This window comes from Pantherophis guttatus, chromosome 1 (assembly GCF_059756535.1).
Source record: "Pantherophis guttatus breed Tessera chromosome 1, ASM5975653v1, whole genome shotgun sequence".
Classification (NCBI taxonomy): Eukaryota; Metazoa; Chordata; class Lepidosauria; order Squamata; family Colubridae; genus Pantherophis; species Pantherophis guttatus.
Window position 1 is genome coordinate 288,684,875 of NC_142063.1, and position 16,636 is coordinate 288,701,510.

General features: G+C 33.9%; 1 protein-coding gene across 4 annotated transcripts in view; it reads right to left on the minus strand.

The window, feature by feature from the left end:
• Window positions 1–16,636, minus strand: part of KIF6 (kinesin family member 6) — a 126,556-nt gene that overhangs the window by 25,988 nt on the left and 83,932 nt on the right. For all 4 annotated transcript variants that reach the window (XR_015731483.1, XR_004593013.3, XM_034428018.3 and 1 more), the window contains exon 16: window positions 6,141–6,191. Coding sequence is in view for 2 of the 4 variants with exons in the window: in XM_034428018.3 (XP_034283909.1) it covers window positions 6,141–6,191 (51 nt within the window). In the remaining 2 variants the exon portion in view is untranslated. The remainder of the gene's footprint in view (window positions 1–6,140; window positions 6,192–16,636) is intronic.

Here is a 16,636-nt window from a genome sequence, read left to right on the forward strand (position 1 = left end):
GCTTAACTGTATTAGAAATTATTCTGGAAGACATTTGAACAAATTACAGACACTGTAACATTGTGAAATTTTTGCAAAAGGCACTGGGAATCAATAATATAAGTAAAAATGAGGAACCCTTTGCTTCTAGACTCAAAATAACAGTATGCCAACGAGACAGTGCAAAACTGAAAACATACTTGTTGGCAAACAAGCTTCTTTTTATGCTTCTTACTTTATTTTTGTGTAATAGAGCTGTTTTGTTCCTATTGTTATGCTTTACATACCATAAAGTTTGATTTCATGCTAACAACATATTGTTTTTCTGAATTGCCCCACACTAGTTTTCAAGCATTTTCTAAAAGTCCTTCAAATGACTTTTTGTTTGTCTTCCATATGAATATTTTTTGTTTAAAGGAATTAGTCTTTGTTCCTTCTTCTTTCAAGATGATTAAAAAAGCCCCATTAGTACAATGTTCTTGCATCTGGCTGAAACAGTGTCTTTCCCAAAACCTTTGAAAGAGATTCAAAGAGTTAAAAAAAAAAGATGAATAGTTTTGAGACATTTTTATGGCCATGTGTGTGAAAAAGTCACATTTGGAAAGTGCCTAACTTTCCCTGCATCAGGAACATTTTGTATAAACCTAAGATATACAAATCCATAGTATGTAAGATTCTTAAGTTGTTTTTCTGTTCTGCTTTTCATTTATGCCCGAATAAAAACCACAACATAGTTATTAGATTTTATCACAACTATTTTTCAAGGACTACAGCAGCAACATTCTTAGAACTTGGCCAATCACCAACTGAAAAGGATATTTATTTAGAGAATACTATGCCAGTAAAATAACATTAACCTCACCAAATTTCAACTTCAAGAGTATTATAAATCAGACCTGCTGAACCTAAGATCTGCAGCATTTTTGCTGGGGCCCTGTTCAATCTCTTTGTGATCTCATGGTGCTTCCCTACATCTTTACAGAAGCATCTTAAGGTTTACCCAGCCACTCAAATGTACAATGTGAACAGGAGAAGGCTCAGATTGCTATGTTATCTTTTTTCTAAACTGAGACATGTGCAGCGGAGTTGGTACCAGTTTTCCAGCCTGTTTCACATTTTAGTTATCACTCCAGACTTAAACTAAATAATAAATTAAATATATTAGTTACAGAAACAGAAATGGAAATGAAACAGAACAGTAGTGGGGAAAGAGACAGGAAAAACAAATGGAGGCTCACAGAGATATGTGGGTAGAAAGCAGTGAGAAATAGAGAGAGGAGGAGGGAGAGGAGAGATACAATCACCCAATTTAAACAATAGATGACACAGTAAACCAATGTTTGGACATTACTAGTTCAGATTGTTGGTAGAAGCTAGAAGGTAGGGAAGAAAAGAAAGAAAGAAGTGATAAAGTACCATTGTTGATAACAAAAAGAAAAAAGAAAAGGGAAAGGAATGATACAACAATGAATACTGGGAAATAATGTATCAGAGATGCAAGGAAAAAAATAGAACAAATTAGAAAGGAAACTTTTCAGCTGAATTTATAACAAATATTATGCAAAAATTAATTTAGTGAGGCTGACATTTTGAATTGCTAAAAATTTAAAAATGACTCTCTAATGTGCATTGCTTACCTCAGTTATATGGAACTTTCATAGATTTGAGAGATATAATCAACTTTAATCTGAATTTACAATGAAGCAATGTTTTTTGTATAAATATACAATCATGTGTCTTGTTTAGACATTACTCGACTGAACCTTTAGACATAAATCTTCACCTCTGAGCAACTACTGTAGTTGATCTGTTTATATATCTACACCAGCCACTAGAATTTATCCACAATTACATCAGAAGTGTTCCATTTGCTTAGATAAAACTGGTAAATCTATGAAATTGTATAGTATCTGAGTTATCTAATAAAGTATGCAATTTGTACATGTATATCATTTAAGATTAGATCAATTTTTCTTTATTGAAAGATGCCATATTACAACTTGATAATATAATTCCAGGAAGAAATTTTAACCATCTTTCTTTCCTCAAAATATCTATTCACTGGATTCAAAGCAATATCTCCAATGACAGCCAAATGAGGAAGCCTTGCCATACACTTGGCAACTACTGAGGCAGCCATAATTTTCTCTGAAACCTGACATGAGCTAGAAAAGTAGAGCTATGTATAAAATTCAGAGGAACACTTCCATTCATCTTTACCTTGCCTTTATAATTAATTTATTTTATACTCTAATTTCCACTAACGAGCAGAATTTTAATAAATATTCTAATGTACATAATAGTCTTCCCCAACCCGATGCCTTAAAGTATGATGCAAATTTAACTTCTAAAAACCCTGCCATTCTGGCTGTAACTTCTGGGAACTGTTGTCTCAACACATGTGGAAAATGTCAGTTTGAAGCAGATAGCTGTAAAACATCAGTGTGAGCACTATTGATAATAAACGCTGAGTAGAAATATACTATTACTAATTAAAGCCATTAATGTATTTGTTAATTTAGCTTCTCATTTTCCCAGAATGCCAGTTTTCTCAGACCTATTCCAGTATACCCAAATCGAAATTACTGGGTAACACGTTTAATTGTAAGCTGCCCAGAATCTCCACAAACTGCAAGATGGATGGCACATAAATTTAATAATTATAATTATTAATTATAATAGATTAATAGTTACTTTCATATATCTAATTGAAGCACATAATTATTACAATTGTTTTTATAGGTTACGTGAATGTATTGCTCCCTACCTCTGCCCCTAGATCATGAATCAGTATGTTCAACTCAAGTTTAACACACAAGCAATTATTTTAATGAAATAAATTTATTTTCTATGCCTTTTCATTTTTCCTCGCATCGCTGTTTTTGCAGATTTCCTGCCAATAAATTCATTTGCTATGGCACTGAAGAAATATGAAGCCTTTAAGATTTAAATCAGTCAGAATAAATTCTATTTTTCCCTAAAGCAAAATATTCATGGAATGTTTTGAGGTGCATAGCCAGATATGTTACCAAAATTAATGGAAAATCTATGTTCTTAACAAACATCATCTGAACAACCTATTTTTTTAGTCTCAGAATTTGAAGAGTAACTGTTAAGGATAAGTAATTCCAATTACTTTATTCTACACATAGAAATATTGGGAAAAAATCTTTTTATATAGGAGGAATGCTCTAAAATGCTTCTAGGAGTAACTATTGAAAATAATGATAAACAATAGCTATAAATATTTAGCTAACACAGACAGATGTTGGTTGTTATTATTTCAATTTGAAACACAAATATTCAAAATAGCAGAATGTATTATAGCACTGAAATGAAATTAACTATGATATACTGAGATAAATCCAACTCATATTCAGTCTTCACATGCACCATCATCACTCCCCCATGTTGCTGCTCCACCATAACTTCCTCTTGGCCACATGAGTGGCATGTGACCTTGTCACTTGTTCAACAAAAATCAGGAAAAAAAAAAGAGTTCATGTGTATTTCCATATTTGATAAAATGTTCTTATTGCAGGAGTAATGTCCTTTACAGAAAATAGTCTCTGATGATGAAATGAAAATGTTTTGTAATAATATATAAATATATCACAGCAATATTAATAAACATTAAGGAAAGGTTTTCAATTTTTTTAGTGTAAACTAAGGTGAACAATCTGCAACCTTAGGACCAGTGGTGAGTTTCTACTGATTCGCCTGGTGGGAGGCTCTGCCCACCCGCCCGGACGTCATCACAGACGCTTTGTGCAGGCGCAAAAGCGCTGCATGTGACCAAAGTGCGCACATGCTTGCACTCACAGTTCCAAACTGGTAGTGAAGGTAAGTGAAACCCCATAATGCTTAGGACCATATGTATCTCTCAACTAATTTAAGAAAGCTCTTAGCTGAGTTTCAAAAGCATTTTACAAAACTCCCTCTTCTGTTGCTGTCTATGACAAGCGAAATAAGAGAGTATCAGAAATAGAAAAAAGACAAGTCAAAATAAAGATATATATACACCCACATGTATATGTTTTGACTCGTCTTTTTTCTATTTCTGATACTCTCTTAGATTACACACACATACACACACACACCCATTGTATCTGCTACTATCAGCTTTAATCTTATCCACTAGGGACCTGTGGCCCCCAACAGATGTGGATATCCAAAGACAAAGTTTCCTCATTTCTTGGTCAAAATTCTAATTGTATCTAACTAATTATTTCAATCTGCCTAGCAACCAATATTTGTGACAGACAAGTCCTCTTAGAAGTATGACTTAATTGGCTGGGCTCAGAAGTTTATTAGCCTTCCACACACCACAGATCTTTTAGACATAAAATTATCAAAATGGTATACACAGTTCACCTTCCCTTAATCCTCAGATCACAGTAATAAAGATGTGTCATAATGTCATGCCTCTATGTACAGGACTTTCTATTAGTTCCACCACTACCTTCCAGGGGGGAAGAAAATTTCTACTTTTTTATACACCTTATATCTCCTGTGTTGTTTCTATTTTAGTGACTAGAAGGAGGGAGGCATTATGTGACCAGTCTTATCACAATTTGAATTTATGGAACATAGGTAGGTAGATGTTATGCTATGGGCTTCAAATCCTCAATCAGGAATTGAACTGAAGGATTTTGGGCACAAAATCAGTCATACAATGCCTCTCTCCTGCTAGTCAATGTAACTAGATACAAAAATGTTGCATTGACCACTACCTATCTATGATCAGTGTACAATAGACAGAGAAAACCGTCAATATAATCTAGAATCCTAATCTTAACCAACATTTAATAATTGTTGGGTTTATCTTGTCATCCACAACAAATTTTTGGAAATTTTCTTTTGGTACTTTGATATAATTGTAGTTTGTTCTTAGCCCTTCAAATGGCTGGGAATGGGACCACAATACTTTTTATTCTGTATTCTGAGTAGGAGTAGATACAGAATAATATCCTGCAGGAGTATGTTACTAGGAAATGCCAATCATTTATCTAACCATCAGTCATCTGGTATGCAGAGATGGCACGAGAAGAATCTCTAGATAAATCATCTTTCTAAAAAAAGAGAAAGGGCTGAATATAAAACTATTGTTAAATGAGAATTCTGAATCCTAAGGATATCCCACTGAGAAAATAGATTGCTATTATTCAAAATGTTTGTAATTTATCTCCATCAAGAAAGGCACTTAAAATAAATAAAAAAGATAGCTAAAAATATTAACACCAAGATCCCCAATGGAAACATTATCTTGAATTTTATCCTGGGGTTTTAAAATATAGTTATGTTTACTAAAAAGAGTTTTTTTATTATGTCATACTTTTACAGTTATCAAGACAAATCAGAAGAATAGACACTTTATTTCATTTCCCAGAGCACACTAAGCAAATGACAATACTTAAGTCACATAATAAATATCAGCCCACAGTGTTACAATAAATTTAAAAGGACGAATGAGCTTTAAAAAAACAATCTTGGAAGATGCAAAATTAGCAAAACAACTACATGTCTGGTGTTAACATAGGAGACGTATGATTTCCCATTGATCATATATATATATATGATATATAAAGGAAGTTTACCGAATTATACTAATGGCACATAAATTATTATACGGTCAATATCTGCTCAAAATTGCCAGTTATGAGTGATCCTGAAACAGACTACTTAACATTTATTCCATGTAGTATTTCCCACATCAGCTTCACAGAAGAATGAGAATCATAAACATTTGAAAAAGCTCCATGTATTTAAGGGGATGCTTGCAAACATTTGATTGCACTTGCTTTCTTCATCTGCTCTCATAGATTGTAGTGTCACAGTTCATCCCAGGATAATGTTTAACAAAAACAAACCTAGGCATAAATCAGCATGACCCAAATGACCTCAGATGATTAACGCCATAACTTGCGGAAAAGAGCAGCCCTAGTGAAATTTAAACAGCTAAATCTGCTGCTGCTGTTGCTAATGTGAGTTTGGTGGGACATTTGTCTACAATGAAGGAAGAAAATGTGAAAATTTTCTTGCATGAATTATAACAATATGAAAGAACAGCCCCCCCCCCCACCCCAAAGATTAACACTATGTGAGCTTCTACAAACAAATACCATTGGAGAAAAGATTTTATCCTGGAATATTATATTTACCTTGTGCTGCCTTTTGCATATGCCTCTGGATTATCTCTTCTTTCAGATGATCTGTGCGAAAATCAGAATCCAAATCACTTAAGAGAACTTTCAGCATCTCAGATTTCAATTTTTAAACAATAACTTTGCGTACTTTTTGCAATAGTCCCATTTACTCCTATACTTTGCATATTCCGTTACATTGACCCCACAGATTACTAATAAAGAGATTTCTATCTTTATTTTGACATGCTAATATCTTTAGAAACACTGGTACATATTTTGAAAATAAATATTCCCCGAGAATGGAAACGGGTGTTTGTTAATCTCTCTCTCTCTTATTTTTTTTTTTTTAAATTTGATTTATATGCCGCCCTTCTCCGGAGACTCAGGGCGGCTTACAATGCGTTAAGCAATAGCCTTCATACTTTTGTATATTTATACAAAGTCAGCTTATTGCCCCCACAAACTGGGTCCTCAGTTTACCTACCTTAGAAAGGATGGAAGGCTGAATCAACCTTGAGCCTGGCGGGATTCGATCTTACTTTTAATTGCAGACAGCTAGTGTTAAATTACAGAGCTCTGTCTGTTGAGCTATCCAGGCTCTTTCTCTTTCTCTTTCTCTCGCGCCATATAATTTTGAGTGAGAGATAATTTTGTAATTGTATTTATATTTGTTGCAAAATAAATCAGTGGTTTCTGATGGATGGGAGTGGGGAGAAAGGGAAAGGGTCAGGGAGAGAGAAAGAAAAAGGGAGATAGAGACAGAGATAGATACACATGAAAGTCTGCAAGTCAAGCAACCTATAATCTCAGGAAATCATTGATAGCAGTAATGGAAATTCAATATTACCCTCAAATAATAACATATTTCTTTTTTATATACTTTTTTGATTCAAGATTTACAAAATACATAAGCAATAAACAAAAAAGAAGAAAAAAAGCAAAATGTGCAGAAAGAATAAAAAAATTGAAAGAAGTTTCTGATTTCCTTTGCAAGAAATATAGCTACCATTACAAAATTATCTCTCACTCAAAATTATATCTTTCTCAAATTACTATGATTACAAAAAGGCTCACTTTTTCTATTACCCAGTTATTGTTTTTTAGTAATCAAACCACAAATCATAGGGGATTTTTTTCTGTTTCATGCAAAAAGTCTATACGGGGTTTCCAGGCAATCATAAATGTATTTTATTCCTACTAAAAAGTTAATTTAATTGTTCTGGTAAATTCTATCATCTTCACCAACAATTCTTTTATTGTAAGTAGTGTAGAATCTTTCCACATCTGAGCATATAATAGTCTTGCTGCAGTTTCATAAATAAAGGCAAAGTTCCATTACTTTTTTTCTAGTTGCTTATTCATTAGTAATAGCACTTAGGCTTATCTACTGCTTCATAGTGCTTTACAGCCCTAAGCAGTTTACAGAGTCAGCATATTGCCCCCAACAATTTGGGTCCTCATTTTACCCACCTTGGAAGGATGGAAGGCTGAGTGGGCCTAGTGGGATTTGAACTGCTAAATTGCAGTCAGCCGGGAGTCAGCAGAAGTAGCCTGCATACTATACTCTAACCACTGCGCCACTGAGATTCTTAGTAAATAATAGCATATTCCAAAAGCTACTATAGTGTATGTAGTATCTGCTTCTTTTAATGTGAAATGCTTGGGACTCAATCTGTTTCTACCATTAAGCTATAATGCATCTCCTCATTTGAGTGGTAGTCCCTTCACCAGAATTTTGCCTGGCTGTGAATTTGCTAGCAATATATACTCCGGAATCTGATCTTCTGGTTTTCTTTTGATCGTTCAATAGTTCCTAGACATATTCTATACAAATTTTCATTCCTTTTGTCAGACATTTTTAAGGAATAAATTTTTGATAAACACCATCTAAAGCAGTATTGGAGAAATTATTTTTATATCTATCACTTATCTTTTTTTAAAAAAATAAAAAGAGCATTTCTTTATGAATAGATAAAACTCTAAAACCCAAGCCAGTTTGCTTGTCATAAAAATGAACAGCTTTCATACTTATATTCTACATTGGATTATAGCTGGAAGAGAAAAAGATATAACAATGTGAAGGGTTGAAATTATCTTGACAATTTCATTGTAAACAATGTTTTTGTTAATGCTAAAAGATCCATGCTAATTCCTAGCTTCCTGGGCAACATATATGGTAAATGTGAGAGACAAAATATTTCAGAATAAGTCTTAATTATGGCTATTTTCATGGAAAAAATGTTTTGGCTAAAATATATGTCTTTATTCTATGTGTTACATGAAAATAAATAATGTACACATGAGAACAATTTCATGAGAACTTATTCATAAAGGAAAAAGAAGACAAAAGGAGGCCAAAATGATAAATGTCTGAAAGGCTTTTCCAGAGGGATCCATGAGAGGGAGGAGCAAATGATAAAACATGTCACATGATGCCCTTGCCCCAGACATACGGGTGCAAATATGTGCACTTTATCATTTTGACATAATCTTATTTGCTATAGATATATAAGTGCAATTTCCTCTATAAAATATGGAATGGCCATTATATTGTTACATAAAATTATGTCTGAAACAGAATAATTAATAACTGTACTATTTAGAAATAAACATAGATATTACAAACATAGTTTTAAAGCATGGAAGGGTAAAAATAGTAATAAAATTTTAGAAAAAAATGTAATTTTGCAAGATATCCAGCTGGAAATTGAAGACTGGAAAATATAACTGATTAGAATTGTCTAGCATGTATTTAAAAATGTTGTATATGAGAATGTTTTAATATAGTTAGCTCAGAAAATTAAATCCAAAATTAATCCCAGAACCCAAATGTTGTGCTTTATACTGGAGACCTAAAATATCAAAGGTGAAAGGAATACCAGTGATCTGCTACAAATTTATGAATAACTTTGATTTCATTAGGAATTAAACAAGGTAATTGATTACACATGTGCACTGAGATTAGGTACAAAACTATTACTAACAATATCCTGCAATCAACTTGGTTCAATTTTGCCACCCCAAAATAATACTGATGTCTGAAAATAGGCTCTAGATTCTGTTTAGCTCTACGGCTAACACATTTGCTGACAGAAGTACAGTACAGTATATGCATATAGTATCACAGTTGGGCTTTTCTATCATGCAATTTTTGTTTGATGAGTTTATAAAACCTTTTCTATGATTAAATATTCCCTGAATGGAATGGACAAAGGGAACATGAAAATATAACAGGGTTCAATTTTGTATAACAATTTCAATTTGTGCCGCTGCAAATATGTCGAATTCTACCACTGCTGGCAATATATTTTATAAAGAGGTGTACAAAATGTTTCAAAGTTGAAACACCTCTAAAATACCCTGTTCCAACTATGGAACAGAATGTTACAATATCAGTGAAAGTAATTTCATGACAGAAGAGCTTGTTCTAACCCTACCTTTTCAGAAGTACACTGACCTGAGAATAAGCCATTCTCACCTTAATTTGGTGGTTGGAACATTTTTCCTTTTGAGGTCAGACTATAACTGATAAGGTTAGAAGAAACAGTTCTAATGTTGAAATAATTTTAGTGAGATTGGACTAGAATGTTTCAAAATCAAGATATTTCAAACTTGAATCTTTGAAAGTTTTGTACATCTTGTAAAGCTCAATGAATGTTAATACAAACCTCCTTCATTAAAATTATCAGACATGTTCAGAAATTTTAGTGTTAGAACTGAGAAGTACTGGTGGAAATGTATTGTCCATTTCATATAATTCATAGCATCACAGAATCAAGGGATCTAAGAGGTGAAGTCCAACAACAGCAAATTCACTACACCATACCCAGTAGCTGACCATCCAGCCTCTGTTTGAAAACCTCCAGTAAAGGGGAAGAAGTGGTTCCTTGCAGTCACCTATTCTATTGATTGACTGTTCTTACTGTCAAGAAGTTCTTCCAAATTATCTAATCTATATATACATCCTTGATGTTCCATCTCCTTAGGTCTAGTCTTACGCTCTGGAGCAAATGAGAATAAGTCCAACCGCCCCTAAAATATGATAATCCTTCAGATATTTTAAAACCCTATCAATCTTCTTTTCTGCAAGCTATATATATTTAGTTTTTTAACAGTTCCTTGTAGAATTTGCAATTACAGTGTACTCTTCTACAGAATATCCTCAGGAGGCTCACTGACCTTGAAGGAGTGTTAGATGGGAGTAGTAGCAATTTTGGGAAAAGCTAGAAAGAATTCCTGTCACCAGCAAGTTTTAATGTAACAGCTGTTCAAACCTTCTTAGGTAAACTTTATTGAAATTAAGTGTTTGAAAAAGGTATAAAACAGGGGAAAGAGCATGATGATAACGGCAGCTTCCTTTTTAAAAAATATTTATAAATGACTGAGTATGCCCTCTTCTATACCCTTAATATTGTACAGTATTATATAAACAAAAACAGATGTTTAATAGCAAACATTAAAAAACCCCATATACTCTGACTCATATTCCTTGTTTCTGTTCTGGCTCAATTAAGAACAAAGAGCCAGTTAAATTAATGTTTCATCTACATTTAGGACTTTGAAATGTTTAGAAAACAGTTGACTTGAGAACATTTTTAAAACATGTAATAAATATGGCTCTTAAAAAAACAGCCTGCTTATACTGGCTCTCCAGTAATTGGACATTTAATTAACTGGTACATTGCATCCAAAAGCCATATTGATGCAATTAGAGCCCAACTGAAGATTTTCAAAACAATTGCAAGCTTTTGTGTCTCTAATAATCAGGCAAGACAGTTAAAATCCAAGTGAAAAAGGAATATTGGGAGCTGAAAGCATAAGTAAAGGGTGGTGAAACCTGACCTGGCAATAATAGGTATGAAAGGGATTTGGGTATCCTTGTCAACCACAAGTTAAGCTTGAGATAACAGAGTTAGTCAGCTGCTAAAAAAAAAAAAATGCTATCTAGGATGCATTAACAGGAGCACCAAGTCAGATTATGGAAAGTAATTATTCCCCTTTCCTCTACCAGACCACATTTCTCTGAAAATGGGTACCATAGTTCAAAAAGTGCCAAACTGTATAGCAATTTTTAATTTTAATTGTGTACTGTTGACCTCACCCCATTCCTAAGAGGTCTGTAAGGGGCGTGCATAAGTGCACCAGCGTGCCTACCGTCCCTGTCCTAATATTCCTTTTTATTTACTCTTTTCATGTATTCAAATTATGTTTATACGTTTATCTGTTACCTTATATATGCTTGACAAAATAAATAAATAAAATAAATAAATAAAAATAAAATAAATAAGTTAGAGGAATGCTAAGGCAATTGTGAAGTATCAAGAAACCAAGCATTGTGAGGAATGGTTAAAGGCTGCCAGGTAAAAGAAGTGAGTTCTTCCCTGAAGGTCTTCAAATAGAGATTGGATGATCATTTATTAGAGCCCTTCAAGTGAGACAGCAGTGGCTATAGGAAGAATAGGGAAACTTTTTTCTTTGTCCTACATTAATATCATGCCTATGTTAAGTTTCCTCTTGGATATATCATTGTTTGAAACCTCCCAGTTCATGTACATTGCATTTTAAAGGTGAGGATCATGATAATTTCTACAGAGACAGATTTTCATTATAATTGCTTTGCAATATGTAACATCTCCTCAATCTTCACTGGATGATATTTGCTCTTTAACAAGATTACTATGATTGTGATTATATGTAATTTACTCTTTCTTCAGGATTTGTGCAACAGAAAGGAGTTGAATTGTTGATCTCTCCATCTCAATATCTGCTGTCTGCTTGAAAGTATAAGATATTTTTTTTTAAATTAACATAGACCTATGCTGTGGTAAACCCATTTATTTCAGTTATAGTTGCAAAAAAAAAAAAAGGTTGTATATAGGTCAGTTAGATTAATGGTCCATTTAAATATGATGTTCAACCACTAGGTCATTATAAAGGTTACACCTCTGGCCAACTACATACCTCAAAAATGCAATCAACTCTTTTGCCCAACCACAGATGGTAACCAGCATATTTTCCCCTGAGTGCAACATTTTCTGTTATATAGCTGCTAGAGTATAACGGAAATGAACATAATAATTGGTAGAATATTAGCAGGCACAAGGACATATATGAATTTAGAACAGGTATTATTATAATACAAATATAGAGAGATTTCTTAATTATTTCTTAATTGACAAAACCCATGAAGCTTATTTATCACAATAAACATATGAGTATCCACATATTGAAACAGAATATATTGTTGAGTACAAAATTCAGCTGCTTGTCAAGCAGTTTGGAAGAATGCAGAGATAATATAAGATACCTATAATGGCGCAATCATATATGCAGGTCAATTCATTAATAAAACCCATTCAAAGGGTAGAGAATTACAGCTTCCAATTAAATTAGACTTAATGGTACAGGTGTTTATAACTCCCACCTTCCAGGGATATCAGTCTCAAATGAAATTAAAAGTACCTAAGGCAGTGAAGGCTAACCTTTTCCAGATCGACTGCCCAAAGTGCGCACATGTGCGTGTGAATGCACCCGTGTGTGCCCGAACCCACAAAATGCAATGCGCACCTGGCATGTGTGCGTGGCCCCCTATATGCACCCTGCCCCCCCATGCCTGCGCATGCGGCCCCCTACATGCACCCTGGCCCCCACGCATGCGCATTAGCCTCCCCACATAATCCCCCCACCCCCCCCACCCGCACACACCTCCTCCTACATACACCTACTCCCGCACGCCCCCTGCTCATGTGCCATCAGAGAGGGCACTGCGTGCCACCTCTGGCACGCATGCCATAGGTTTGCCATCATGGACCTAGGGTATCAAAAGCAAATTGAGAAGATCCATTTGTTCATCCCAGTTCAATGTCTATTACAATATCAATACAATATCACATATTCTTTATTACCAATTTTGTCCTAATCACTATAAAAGATCAGTTTTGCTTAAAACAAAGCATTTTTATTAGTGTTATGGGAATGGCTTCAGAATGGAAAAGGCTGAGGACTATCATCTTATAATGTATGAATCACAGTAATGTCTTCCATCTGTATATGACCACCAAGAGAAAATAAGTAGGCTCTGTATAATAAAAATCATGTGTTTGTGCCATCAACAGCTGTTAGACTACTAATGTGGATTTTTTTCCCTTTGCTGTAGTGTAAACAACCAGGTGTTTAATAAATTACCTTATTATTTATGTAGCATTTCTTTTACTACTGGTCATGTGTAGTAGCATAATAATCATTGTGAATGATATGAACCCAAGAAAACTGCTGCCTAAATAAAAACATGAAGGCAAATTAGGAGATGTTTCCAGCACTGTTATATGTCTGGGACCTTTTATATAAACAAAGGAAAGGCTTTAAACATTTAGTACTGCCATTTCCATAACTTTCAGAAACACAAATATTTATCCAAGAAACAGTGAACAATTGTATATTCTTATAGAAATACACCTTTTGATCTTGATAATGCAAACTGTAGACAAGGTGCCTTTTAAGTAGAGTTTGCTTAAAACTGAACTTAGAACTTGGCTGACATCTCTATTACTAATTATATTTTCTGAAAACTCACCAAACAAGCTGCTAAAAATATTCCCACAGTAGATACCAAATCATTTTTTCCAAGAAAGCTATTCTTGGTTTGGAGATAACAGCACCAATAAAATGTTGAATGTTGTAGCTCCACATGTTCTGGCAAAAAAATCATTTGGGGGATTTGAGGAATTCACTCAGCATGCGGTGAGCTGTCATTGGAACTGTGATTAATCTAGTAGTCTTTGGCCTCAGTTTCTGGACATTTTTATCATCCCAAGGTATGGAAAGGAGATGAAACTAACAAAAGAACTGTGTACACTTTTGATGGAAGACATAAGGCATGACTGAATAGGAAAGATAAAATGAAGAGGAAAGAAAAATTATGAGGGAGAGCTCAGTCTGTTTTCTTTGAACTCTGCTTGTTAGATTAATGAGGTTAATTTAAATTTATTACTCTTTCTTTCAAATGCATGTCCCTAATTAGCAACTAGAAGAAAAAGCAAAGGCTTTCATTTTTCTCAGCTACAAAATCTTGTTTGAATAGGTCAATGGCATTGTCAGTAAAAAATAAGTACAAACCAGAGTCAATTTCCTTCTTTCGAAGTAGCAATTCCCATGAAAGATAACCATTACATGAACCATTTGGTAATTTGATTAGAACTCATAACTATTATTTCAATAAAATATGATATCACACTATAGTAATTTTTAGACTCAAAATGAAAGTATTTTAATAAAGTAAATTGCTCTGAAGTATATATAACATCAAACTATGTCTTTGAACAACCTATATATAAATTAAAATTCAGACATAATGTTTATTACAAACTCCTTAGTGAGCAGCTTAATCCACTAACCTCTGAAATAAACTCTATTAACATGAATGACATATATGCAAAAGATTTGCAGCTCCTCATTTTCAGGCCTATGCCTAGTAATACTAGGAAATATAATGATATAGGTCTGGTAAACATTAAAAATATATTCATCAATGTGAGACATACTATATAAGTATGCTATTTAATTGGTTGGAAAATTCAAGGGGAGGCTCATCTGATGCCTACTTTTATGTTATTTCAATGTGTAATTACATATTTAGTCTGTAATTCTCTCAGCTCTTATAGTAAATATTATGTGCATTACTAATTCCATGCTGCTATTTTTCACATATGGTTTATATATTTTCCTATGTTTTATTACATAGCTATTTATAATTCAGTGCATCTCTAAGTGGAAAATATATGCTTCATTGTTTACTGTGAATATATGTTCATTGCACTGCCTTAGTTTAATGGCAAAATCTTTGGCACTGTATTGGAACAGACAGAACAGAACAGAACAGAACAGAACAGAACAGAACAGAACAGAATAACAGAGTTGCAAGGGACCTTGGAGGTCTTCTAGTCCAACCCGCTGCTTAGGTAGGAAACCCTACACCACTTCAGACAAATGGTTATCCCAAAGTTATTGGAATGCAAAACAGTGTAACCCTTCCACAGCTGTATAATGAAGAAAGGATTTGGGTTGGCAGTTCAACCTTTGTGTCTATGCTGGGAGAGTGAGTACCAAGAGCAGCACAACCTCCCAGTGTTTTGCAGGGCTGCCGTATTTTAAGAGCAGTTTAAAGAAGCTGACTTAAGGCAAGGAGCTTTTCCTTCCTTATCTTTATTTGGTGAATGAGAGTGGCATCCATTTGCTCATATTTCAAGATTAGAATTCTATAATTATTTTGATATATATTTTTAAAAATAATGATTATAAGTAAGTGTTAGATTTATTTCTTGTCCACCTGTTCAAACAAACCATATTATGGCAAATTGTATTATTATAACACAATTTTTTCAAAAGTCAGTTAAAATATGTATGATCTTTGTTATTAATTTATTGTGCTATGCTACCAACAAAAGTTAATATAAGAGCTGGATGTGACATGGAAACTACATAACGAAAATATCTAGGGTACTTTACCAAACAATTTAATTTAAAATATTTATTTCTCCCCTATTTTTATCAGGGATTCATTCTATCAAAGGAACATTCCTCATATAAGAGAAAGAAAATCTTTGGGTATAACCCTAAATATGGCCATTACATCAACTTCTGACAGCTACAGTAATTTGGCACAACTACAGCAAAACAAATTTGTCCTACCACAAAGTGAAGAAAGAGTCATACTCACTATGCTGTTTAATATGAAACAGACCAAGGAAGTTGGCAGCAGTGGGAGCTTGAATGGAAAGTGTGCGGGAATTGAGGAAAGGAAATACAAAATATATACATAGCTTGATCCACAACATCAGAATCAAAAACGGTCTGTCTAGACCATGGACAGAAACCCTATTTGGCCTGAGAGTTATGACCCACTTTAGACCTTTTCCTGTGGGTTTGAAGAAGCCTTTAAAGAGTGATGGCCACCTGGGTCCAGTTTTCCATGCTCTAAGGATTTTCTTGGAGAAAACTCAGGTTAAAGTTAAAAATAGACATAGTTCACCTTGCAGAAACAATGATAAAAAGCACACAGATTTTGTATTTTCTAATGACACTTCCCTGTAATAGCTCATAGTAATATATACCATGGTATCTAGAAGTTACATTTCTGCTGTCCTAAGACAAGAAAAGTCCAAGTCATGACCTTGGAGCAGTTATTAGTTACATTTTTACTATTTTATCCCCTATTTAAGCATTGGAATCCTACATTATATCACCTACCGAAGCCTTTAAAGGATTCCATTTGCCAAGACCAGCAAAATTTCTCATACTACATGCTAGCCAGTTGCTCTGTGGAAAAGGCACAGTTATTTATTTCTTTGAGTCCTGTCTTGATTCAGCTAGCAGACTGGATCATAGCCCATCAGTTCTGTATGGGTCCAAATGAACGATAAACTTGTAAATAACTTTTTTTTTCAGTTAGATGGAGTGCATCTGGACATTGCTCTCAGTTGTTTATCATATCTCTTTCTGAATTAAATACAGAA